Below are 11992 nucleotides of genomic sequence, written 5' to 3' on the forward strand. Positions count from 1 at the left end.
AGGGTCTAGGCCCGAAACGTCAGCCTTCCTGCTCCTCTGATGCTGCTTGGCCTGCTGTGTTCATCCAGCTCTACACCTTGTTATCCTAGATTCTCCAGCATCTGCAGTTCCTGCTATCTCCTGGCAAATTCTGAAAGCAGTTTTCATTCAATAGTTTAATTTAAGTGTCATTTAAAAGACCAGGATTCCCATGCCCTCTTATTGGCTTAAACCCTTCAATAAGCATTTCAAAAAGGTCAAGTTACGTCAGAATGCTTTCAGATTTGCAGTCAGATATTCTGGTATAAACTTTTACATCAGTTTTAGACTGTTAGAAACACTAAATGAGTTTGGTACATTTAAAAGGAAAAAGTTTAACCCTTTAAATCCTTTAAAGTTTAGACCTTGTAAGGATGTCACTGAGCAGCTACAGGAGAATTTTCTGGGGAAGGAAAGGGGTCATAGTTCACATTGGTATCAATTACATACGTAGGGAAAGGCACAAGGTCCTGAAAGCAGAATTCAAGGAGTCAAGAGAAAATTAAAAATCAGGACCTCAAGAGCAATAATCTCAGAATTACTCCCAGCGCCATGTACTAGTGAGCACAAGAGGAGGATCGATCAAACATGTGGCTTGGGAACTGGTGTAGGAGGAGGACATCAGATTTCTGAGAAAGGTGGAACTGTACAGAGTGATGTGTTACATCTCAACAGAACTGAGACTGATATTTTCATAGGGAGAAGAGAGTTAATCAGTTTACAGGAATTAGAAAAGCTACAGAGAGACTAGACAGGAGAAACAAAGCGGAATAATATCAAAAAGACAAAGTTAAGGGCATTCTATCTGAATGCATGCATTTGCAATAAGTTAGATCATCTAACAACACAAACATAGGTAAATATGAGACAAACGCTATGACAGAATATGGCTGCATGGTGACCAGGACTAAGAACTGAATAGTCATGGATGTTCAAAGAAAGACAAAATACTGTGGATGCTGGAAATCCGAAACAAACACAAAACAATGGGAAAACGCAGCAGATTCAGTAGCATCCGTGTCGAGAGAAAAAAAAGTTAACGTTTCAAGTCCAGTACGTTCTGAAGAGGAGCCATACTGATCTCTAAATGTGAACTGTTTCCCTCTCCAGAGGTTGCTGGACTGCTGAGTTTCTCCAGCATTTTGTGTTTGTTTTAGTCAAGGATATTTGAAAGTTAGGAAGGACAGGCAAGGAGGAAGAGGAGGTAGAGCTGCGCTGATAAAATGAGATGGGTTATGCATATTATGAGGGAAGATCTCAGATTTGAAGAATAATGTGTGGAATCTCAAATAATACAAAATATTTCTTAAATGGAAAGAGGTTGGAAAGTCTAGATATCCAAAAAGGACTTGGATGCCCTTATCAAAGTCACTGAAGTCTAACATGCAGATGTGGGAAGCTGCTAGGAAGCCTAATAGAACGTTACTCAAATAAATGTGTGCAAACTGTTTGGATTGATGAATTTGGAGTAATATTTCAAAATCCCATAAATTCTGTAATGACTCTTGCAGATTGGAAGCTTGCAAATGTCACCCCACTATTTAAGCAAGCAGACAGGAAACGTTCAAATCTATCGGAAAGGAGTGATAAATGGGCACCTGCATGAAAATAATTTGATTGGGCACAGTCAGATAATTTGCAAATGGAAAATTATGTTGGACAAACTTAAAAGTTCTAAGAATGTTATGAACAAAACTAATAAAAGGGGAGTCAATGAATATAGCATATTTGGATTCTCAGAAGCCTTTTGACAAGGACACATTGAAGTTTGGTTGGCTAAATTAAAGCACACAGTACAGGAGGCATGGGTCAAGGATTGGCTAACAAACACCACAGCAGGAATAAATGGATTATTGTGTTAGTAGACAGTGCTTAGTCGGACAATGCAGGGGTCAGTACTTGGGGCCCCAGACATTTACAATACCTATAATTTGGTTGTGGGGACCAAATATAATATTTGCAAACTTTTTGTTCATTTTTGTGGGATGTGGGAGTTGCTAGCTGACAACAATTTATTGCCCGCCCCTAGTTGCCCTTGACAAGCTGGTAGTGAGCTGCCTTTGTGAAACGCCGAAGTCCACCTGCTGTGGATCGACCCACAATGTCATCGGGGAGGGCATGCCAGGATTTGGACCCAGTGACAGTGAAGGAACGATGATGTATTTCCACATCAGGATGGCGAGTGGCTTGGAAGGGAACTTGAAGGTGGCAGTGTTCCCATATATTGGCTGCCCCTGACCTTCTGGATGTAAGTGGTCGTAGGTTTGGAAGGTGCTGTCTGAGGATCTTTGGTGAATTTCTGCAATGCATCTTGTAGATAGTATACACTGCTGCTACTGAGCTTCTGTGGTGGTGGGAATGGACACTTGTGGATGCAGTGCCAATCAAGTGGGCTGCTTTGTCCTGGATGGTGTCAAGCTTCTGGAGTGTTGTTGGGACTGCACTCATCCAGGCAAGTGGGGAGTATTCCATCACTCTCCTGACTTGTGCCTTGTAGATGACGGACAGGCTTTGAGGGGTCAGGTGGTGAGTTACTCGCCGCATATTCCTAGCCTCTGATCTGTTCTTTTAGCCACTGTGTTTATATGATGAGTCCAGTTGAGTTTCTGATCAAAAACCCTCAGGATGTTGATAGTGGGGGATTCAGTGATGGTAACACGGTTGACTGTCAAGGGGTGGTGGTTAGATTGTTTCTTCTTGGTAATGGTCATAGCCTGGCGTTTGTGTGGTGTGAATGTCACTTGTCATTTGTCAACCCAAGCTGGATATTATCCAAATCTTGTTGCATTTGGACACAGACTGCTTCAGTGTCTGAGGAGTAGCGGATGGTGAACATTGTGCAGTCATTGGTGAACATCCCCATTTCTGACCTTATAATGGAGGAAAGGTTATTGATAAATCTGAAGATGGTTGGGCCTAGGACACTACCCTGAGGAACTCCTGCAGAGATATCCTGGAGCTGCAAAGACTGATCTCGAACAACCACGACCATGACCATCTTCTGGTGGGTACGGTATGACTAACCACTGGAGAGTTTGCCCCCGTTACCCACTGATTCTAGTTTTGTTACGGCTCCTTGATGCCGAGATCTGTCAGTCATTCTCACAATATCTCTGGAACTAAGCTCTTTTGTCCATGTTTGAACCAAGGCTGTAATGAGGTCAGGAGCCAAGTGGCCCTGGCAGAACCCAAACTAGGCATCACTGAGCAAGTTACTGCTGAGCAGGTGCTGCTGGATAGCACTGTTGATAATACCTTTCATCACTTTACTGATGATCGACAGTAGACTGATGGGGCAGTAATTGGCTGGGTTGGATTTGCCTTGCTTTTTACTTACAGGATATACTTGGGCAGTTTCCCCACATTGTCAGGCAGCTGACAGTGTTGTAACTGCACTGGACAGCTTGGCTAGGGGAGCAGAGAGTTCTGGAGCACACGTTTTCAGTATCTTTGCCGGAATGTTGTCTGAGCCTGGAGCCTTTGTAGTATCCAGTGCCTAACCTTCTCTTGATATCCCGTGGAGTGAATCGAATTGGCTGAAGACTGGTATCCGTAATTCTGGGGACCACTGTTGAGGAGACCGCGATGGATCATCCACTCGGTACCTCTGGCTGAAGATTGCTGAGAATGCTTCAGCCTTATCTTTTGCACTGATGTGCTGGGCTCTTCCATCATTGAGGATGGGGATATTTGTGGAGATTCCTCCTCCAGTGAGTTGTTTAATCACCCACCACTATTCACGACTCTATGTGGCAGGACTGCAGAGCTTAGATCTGACCCGTTGGTTGTGGGATTGTTTAAGCTCCATCTCTTGCTGCTTAGAGTTTGGCATGCTAGTAGTCCTGTTTGGTGGTTTCACCAGGTTGATACCTCATCTTCAGGTACACCTGTTGCTGCTCCTGGCATGCCTTTCTGCACTCTCCATTGAACCAGGGTTGGTCCCCTGGCTTGATGGCAATGGTTGAGTGGGGGATATGCTGGGCCTCGGGGTTATGAATTGTGGAATAAACGTCTGCTGCTGTTGACGGCCCACAGCCCCTCGTGGATGCCCAGTCTTGTGTTGCTAGATCTGTTCTAAGTCTGTCCCATTTAGCACGGTGATAGTGCCACACAAGATGGAAGTTATTTTCAATGCGAAGGCAAGACTTCATCTCCACAAGGACTGTGCGGTGGTCGTTCTTACCAATACTGTCACGGACAGATGCACCTGCAGCTAACAGATTGGCAAGGACGAGGTCAAGTACATTTTGCCCTTTTGTTGGTTCCCTCACGATCTATCGCAGACCCAGTCGAGCAGCTATGTCCTTGAAAAGCCGACCAGCTTGATCAGTAGTACTGCTGCCAAGCCATTCTTGGTGGTGGACATTGAAATCCCCCACCCAGAGTATATTTTGTGCCCTTGCCATCCTCAGTGCCTCCCTAAGTGCTGTTCAACATGGAAGAGTACCGATTCATCAGCTAAGGGAGGACAGTACATGGTAATCAGCAGGAGGTTTCCTTGCCCATGTTTAACCTGAAACCATGAAACTTCACGGGGTCTGGAGTCAATGTTGAGGATGCCCAGAGCAACTCACTCCTGATGATATACCACTGTGCTGCTGCCTCTGCCAGTGGGACAGGACATTTCCAGGAATGGTGATGTCTGGGACATAGTCATACTCCTGAATCACACATTACAGACAATGTCAGGCTGTTGCTTGACTAGTCAGAGACAGCTCTCCCAATTTTGGGAATGGTTCCCACGTTAGTGAGGAGGACTTTGCAGGGTCAACAGGGCTGTTTCTGCTGTCGTCTTTTCCGGTGCGTGGGTTGATGCCAAGTGATCCGTCTGGTTTCATTTCTTTGGGACTTTTTAGTGATTGGTACAATTGGATGGCTTACCAGGCCATTTCTGAGGGAAACAGAGAGTCAACCACATTTGCAGGTGATTCAAAGCGAAGCAGGAACATGTGTTGTGAAGATGTAAAATATTTTCAAGAGGATTTGAACAGGTTAAGTGTTTGGACAAGAACATGAGATGGAATATAACGTGGAAAAATGTGAAGTTATTCATTTTGATAGGAAGAACAGATGTGCAGAATATTTCTTAAATGGCAAGAGGTTGAAAAATCTAGATGTGTTGGGTGTCCTTGTCAGTGAGACACAAGGCTAACATGCAGCTGCTAGGGAGGCTAACAGAACGTTTATTGCAAGAGGATTTGAGTACATGAGTGATGAGGTCTTGCTTCAATTGTGCAAGAGCTTAGTTAGACTGTTTTTGGGGTGCTGTGCGCAGTTTTGGTCTCCTTATTTCAGAAGGATTATTCCCAAAGAGTGCGCAATGAAGGCTCACCAGACTGGTTACCACCATGGTATGACCGTCCTATGATTTGGAAAACTGGGCCTGTATTCTCTAGAGTTTCAAAGAATGAGAGATGATCTCATTGAAATCTACCAAATTCTTCAAAGGGATAGACAATGTAGATTCAGGCAAGATGTTTCCATCGGTTGGGTAGTCTAGAGCAAGGGGACAAATGCAAAAAGTAAGGGGAATGTATCAATTATAGAGCATGGAAACAAACCCTTTGGATCAACCAGTCCATGCTGAGCATTATCCCAAACTAAACTAGTCCCACACAAACCGGGCCTGCTCCTGGCCATATCCCTCCAAACCAAAATGAGATTTTCTTCTAACTTAGAGGATGGTGCATTTTTGGAATTCTTTACCCCAAGAGGGAAGTGCAATAAGAGTTAAGACAGTGGGGGTAGAAGGCAATAAAGCATCCCATCAGCTGTTATAGTATTCAATGGCTGAGCAGGCTTGATGGCTGACTGACCTAGTCCTGCTCTTATATTCCTATCATTCATGTGGGCTCAATGGCCTTCGTCTGCCCTGTAACAGTTTTCTGATTTTGCAAAACATACTGGAATACAAAACCATATCAATCAACATCTTCTACCTCATAGATGTGCCCACCCTCCTTTTCGGAATCTAGATGGTTAGCATCCAACGGCTATTCATTTTGGAGGCATTACAGTGCTTAATTTAGTCCTCACAGGTAATCCCTAAGACTTGAGCAAATGAGTCAACATTCACTCCCCAAACTAAAGGGTAGTGACCTCATGTGCACTATGTCTGCAATAGCTCAAACAGATCAGCTAATATAACCAAGATCAGTCTGGGAGCACACCCTAGCAATGCTCACAACAATTATTGGTGTACAGCTGGGGTATCAACAATTTTGTGGTAGGACATTTGCCTTTCAAAGGTCAAATCCTTTGAATGGAAATCCCTGGAAAACTTTGCAATGGCAGAAGATACACAACTTTTCCTAAAGTTTAACACAATTTAAATCAGCCCACTACCTACTCTCAGGAACCATAATCTTGTTGTCAAAATTATCTTAGCAAGTTCCACAGGCATCTATGGAAATCGTGAATGCTTTGACGTTAAGGCCTCATTAAAATGTTCCATTAGTGAAAATTTGCAGTGGCACACTTTGGTTCTCCAAGGCCTCTGAATCTCCATGTTAGAAAAAAAATGCCAGACATAGAGGAAATCACTTGAGAACTCAGACTTTTAATGAAACGTATAAGTAATGAGTCTCACATCAGTACTTAGAGATGAGTGAAGTAGGCTAATGGGTAACTTGGGCCTGCATTATTTTAAAAAAAGGGTCTAATAAGATAGAGTTTTTGCTCATCCCCAGTTAAAGGCTTTTTAAAAAATCGATAAAAAGGAACTCAACCATTAATACAAAAAGATCCAGACCAGTGAAATTTGACTAACTTTGTTAAATTGATGCAAGAGGGCTCATATCTCAGAATTTTCATAATCTGAGTGTCAAAGAGAGTACCATGAAAAATAGCTGCTTCAAGGATTCCTTTGAACAACACTTATGAAGCATCTTAAAACAGAAAAAAGGATAAGGCAGATATAGCTTACATTACACTTTCGGCTTCTGTTATAATGCATGAACAAACCTAGAACAGATCAATTAATTTAGATTTAACCAAATATACAAAAGTAGTGAATTTATACTGGAACGCTCAGGGAAAACAAATGCAAAACAAAACCATTTGACTGAAAAATTAATTGCAGGATATGACAGGAATTTTTTTTGAAAAAAATTGGAATTAGCTGCATGGATTTTCAGCCTTTTCTGACAGATTTCTAGTATGCCAAGCTTAATTAATGTTATCACAGGAATATTTTGAAATTTACAAATAAAAAAGGACCATACCGCAGCTGGTAAATAAATGAGCAGAAATATGTCTACCAAGGAGACAGAGTTCTTAACATGGCAAGCCGGCATTCAGGAAACAGAAAACTGTTGTTACAGTTAGAATTCCTTCAGAATGCAAAGACATTGCAGATCCCTGTTTCAATTGCAGCAGCAGAATAACAAGCCCACATTAAGCGAGTATAGGAGACAGAGAGAGCAGCAGATCACCTCACCTGCACTGAGAAGAACATTGCGTGCAGTCGGATGCCAGGATACAATTCCAACTCTCTTGGCATGCCCCTCCAAGATTACAACAGGCTCTGTGATGGGAACTGTCAGTCCATTCTCTGGAATCTGCCAGATCTGTTAACAGGAAAAAACAAAATGTAAATTTAACTGGACTGAATAGAATGCAAACTCAGGAAATCCTCAAAACAAACCACATTCTAATTCTGAACAGACTTACAATCCATCAAATGAAGACAATGACAAACAGTATGTGGGATTTTTTAAGAGGTTTACCTGGCAGCACTTCTTCTCAAGATCTCCAGGGTCTTAATCATCAAGTGCCACCATTGACAATATTTCTGCCGGAACAGGCTGCTTTTAAATTCCACCCGTGCAATAATCGAATTACATAAGGAATGTTAGGGGAGTGGACTTTAGATGATTTACGAAGGGTCAGAGTTGTGATTGTGCTCTTAGAGTAGCACATACATTACCCCCAAGGGAACCTCAGTAGGAATGAGATGGATTGAGTCAAGTACATAAGATTAAAGGTTACTGAAGTTGGTGAAGAAACATTTGCATGACATTAGAACTGGGAGTTTATAATGATCAAGAAAACCTAAAAAGAGGCCGGGACATTTCCTTCAAAGAGGAGATTAATGGGTAGCCTAATGGACATCTTTAAAATTAAGTGAACTGGAGCTAAACAAACAAACTGTTTTGGTGCTGTAAATTCCATGTAGAATTGGAATGAGAATCCTGCCACCCTCATTGCCCAATAATTACATTCCATAATGCAGCTAATAGTACTGCTGCATGACTACCACTTGACCTTCCCAGCCCGGAGAGAGACAATCTGTTGGGAGCAATGAAGTTGAAATTGTGTTCTTAAAATTTTCTGCTGACAGAATTGTTGAACTCCCATACAATGGAAAATTTCACTAACCCCAACCCAGACACAAAAAGCAGAATACTGCAGGTACTGGAAATCTGAAATTAAGGCAGGAGATGCTGGACATACTCAGCTGAGACAGCATCTGTGGAACGTATAATTAATGCTCAATGAAGAAATCCAAAAACCCAACAGTTAATTGACAATTAATCATCAGATGATTTTAAGCTAAAACTTTACTGTACATCAAATATTATTCAAAGCAAGCACTATTAACTTAATAACTACTTACGCTATAAACTCAGTTCTACTTTTTACTTCCCTCAAGAATTCTTTCATACATTACAATCTTTGAGTTTGCTCATTTCTTTCAGAACCAAACCACAGCCCTCCAGAATTCCAGCTAATCTTCCAAGGTATGATTCTATGATATCTTTCCATTAGTTCTTTGAATACATGACCCTCCAATTTTTCCGACAGACTCAGCTCCTTTTTCTTGTAAACCAATTTTGGCGGATACAAAACTGCCTTCCCAAAGCTTTCAAAGCCAACTCTGACTGGTTTCTGCTACAAGGTATGGAGAGGACCACTAAACAAAACAAACCAAAGAAATGCAGATGCTGGAAATCAAACAGAATCAGAAATTGAAGAAACTCAGCAGGTCTGGCAGCATCTGTAGAGAGAAAGTGGAGTTAACATTTCAGATCCAGTGACCCTTCTTCAGAGTTCAGTTTATGTGCTGGGAGGACCACTGTGGTTTTTTATTTGCTGCAGCTGGAACAAATCTGAGACCGCGCCCCCCCCCCCCACCAAACTGAATTATCTGCTTGTCAGTAAATACACAGATAAATTACACAAATGTATGTCCCAACCATAACTCCACTCTGAAGCACTATGTCAAAGATAATATGGTATATTTTGCAACTATTTAAATAGAAGAAATCAAATCATTTTACTTTCAACGGAATTCTGATTCTGCAACCTTATGAATAATTTATCATGTTAATTGAATTTCTTTACATCATGTTTTACCCAAAATGCCTGAGGGCAAGAGGCCATTCCATCCACTGAATCCATGTCAACTCTGAATGGCAATCCAGTGAATCCCATTTCCTCTCTCTATCCCTGTAGCCTCCACTTCCTTTTAACTTCTTCGAAAGGAATGGTCTGTGCTTTCACCACTCTTTTAGCCTACAAGTTCCAGGTCATTACCATCCATAGCATAAAATAGCTCTTCTACTCATACCTCTATATGATAAACATTCCCCTTAATGCACATGCATCATACCTTGCATGTCACCTAACCAGAGCAACTCAGGGCAGTTAGACAAGACCCTCATCTTGCAGACTAATTTCCTACCTGCACTGTTTTGTCATTCTGATTTCAATAATTAAAATCAGAAGTTTCCCTATGCAGTTAACTCAATCTTTCCAAAAAAACTGCAAAGTAAATCAAGCTTTCAGATTGTTGGAGTGTGCACAATTCTAGATATCCTATTGAGTTAGCCAATTCCAAAAAGGACAAAGTCTCGCTGCAAGGTCTAAAGTTTGGTCTGGTATGGATAAATCTTCACACTATTACCTCAAAAATATGCTCAATTGCAGGTGAGCAGAATTCATAACTGAATCTTTTCTTAAAAAACTCAAACTTTATCATTTGCCCCGAACTAGCAGCAACATTGAGGTCTGCTTTCCACCTGGTTCATTTGATGGAGACGGATAAAGATCCGTACAGATCAGTAGACTCCAAGTTCATGCCCCAGTACATGATGAATTATCAGTCCAGTTTGCCAGGAAAAGAATTGTTGCGTTTTTCCTTTGCACCCCTTGCAAATATTCAGCTTTCATTCCCACGCTCTATGATAATGCAGTGACCACTGTTGGAAAATATGGGTGGATGATATGCTACAAAGTTGAGCAGACTGCCAATACTCCCTGTCTAGACTCCTTTTCAATGAGAATGTTCATACTGTATACCTTAATTCATGCTTTCAAAAAGATGATTGCTCATTACAACATTCAATAGATCTTAATTCCAGGGATTCAAACCACTGCTTTATCTGGAAGTCCAATCATGACTTTTGAAAGGAATTTCAGTGTGTCCTCAAATGCATTCTATTTTGTTTCTAAATATTATCCATTTTTAACGTAGGTACCAAGTTAAAAAAAAAAAGCTGGCATTTACTGTCTGGCTCTAGTGATCTTAAAGATGGTAGCGATGGACCTTCTTCAACCGTTACAGCAAAGGCTTGCCCTCAATGTTTTAGGTCAGAAATTCAAGGAATTCAACACTGAGTAGGAAGCAATGATTAAAATCAGGAACCTGGAGGCAATGTTGTTTCCATGCATCTGCTGCCTTTTAGGTGGAGCCAATCACAGATTTAGAAGTTGTTGTAAAACATGACAGTACATAGATCAGCCATGGTGTATGGTCATAATCTGGATGATGTTTTATGTCAGTCAATGATGCACCTATCAGATTGTTTTGTGGTGTTTCTGGTCTGTTGTTGTAGTCATACGTCAAGGCAAGACTGTTCTGTAATAAGGGCGAGTAGGCTTTGGAGCATCGGGTGATAAGTTACTCAATGACTGCTCTAGCAGCCATAGCAATTGAAGAGCCAGTTCTGGTGGTTTTTGGTCAATGATGACCGATGTTGATGGTGATAATACCACACAGTTTCAAAGGGAGGTGATATAGCTGTCTCACTGGAGAGAGTCTTTACTCAGCATGTGAAGTGGCAATTAAAACTACGTATCAGTCTAAGCCTAGTATTCCCAAGTGTTGCTGCATGCAGGAATGCATCATACATTACTTGAGGAATTGTGAATGGATGAGTGTAAGAATCATCAGCACAAAACTTCAATTTCAACTTTGGGATAGAAATGGGGTCACTAATAAATGCAGTTATGAAATGCTGCTGCCTTTATTAACAATTTAGCTTCAAATGATATTCTGGCTTTAGTGTTCCTACTTCGTTAATTATCCTATAGCCCTCTAAGATCACACTGATAACATTACAATATGTTAGAAGGTAAATTACCGAAGTAGCAAAGAGTTAATGGTATTTGTGCAGGACGATACTGGTTTTTAATCTATCTGTACAGGAAGAGGAAATGGTGGCAAAATAATATGCTGTCTACTCAGGGCACAGACAACAGCAAAGAGATATATGACAGAGGGGAGGATTTTCTCAAATACGCAAAGGCAATAGAATGCACATTGTAATGCTCTATTGAAGCAAAAATCATCTTGGTTGCATCTTAAGAATGGACTATTGGATGAAGCAGAAGTAAATATGGGGGAAAGATAGGTAAATGGGATTAGTAGCATTGATCTTGTGGAAACTAAGCACTTGCAGACTTCCATTTTCTCCCCCTTGGTCCAGGAACTCCCTACCCATGTCCGTGACACCACCCACGCCCTCCACCTCCTCCAGAACTTCCAATTCCCCGGTCCCCAACACCTCATCTTCACCATGGACGTCCAGTCCCTCTACACCTGCATTCCCCATGCAGATGGCCTTAAGGCCCTCCGCTTCTTCCTGTCCCGCAGGCCCGACCAGTCCCCCTCCACTGACACCCTCATCCGCTTAGCCGAACTCGTCCTCACACTCAACAACTTCTCTTTCAATTCCTCCCACTTCCTACA

The 11992-nt window shown here is 41.8% G+C and overlaps 1 protein-coding gene across 3 annotated transcripts in view; it reads right to left on the reverse strand.

Annotated features, from left to right (window-relative positions):
- The window catches only part of LOC109916125 (coronin-1C-like), a 165415-nt gene that overhangs the window by 38520 nt on the left and 114903 nt on the right, over positions 1-11992 (reverse strand). For all 3 annotated transcript variants that reach the window (XM_048611299.1, XM_048611300.1, XM_048611301.1), the window contains one exon: positions 7457-7586. In XM_048611299.1, the coding sequence (XP_048467256.1) occupies positions 7457-7586 (130 nt within the window). The remainder of the gene's footprint in view (positions 1-7456; positions 7587-11992) is intronic.

Source organism: Rhincodon typus, chromosome 24 (genome assembly GCF_021869965.1).
Source record: "Rhincodon typus isolate 14 chromosome 24, sRhiTyp1.1, whole genome shotgun sequence".
NCBI classification, from domain to species: domain Eukaryota; kingdom Metazoa; phylum Chordata; class Chondrichthyes; order Orectolobiformes; family Rhincodontidae; genus Rhincodon; species Rhincodon typus.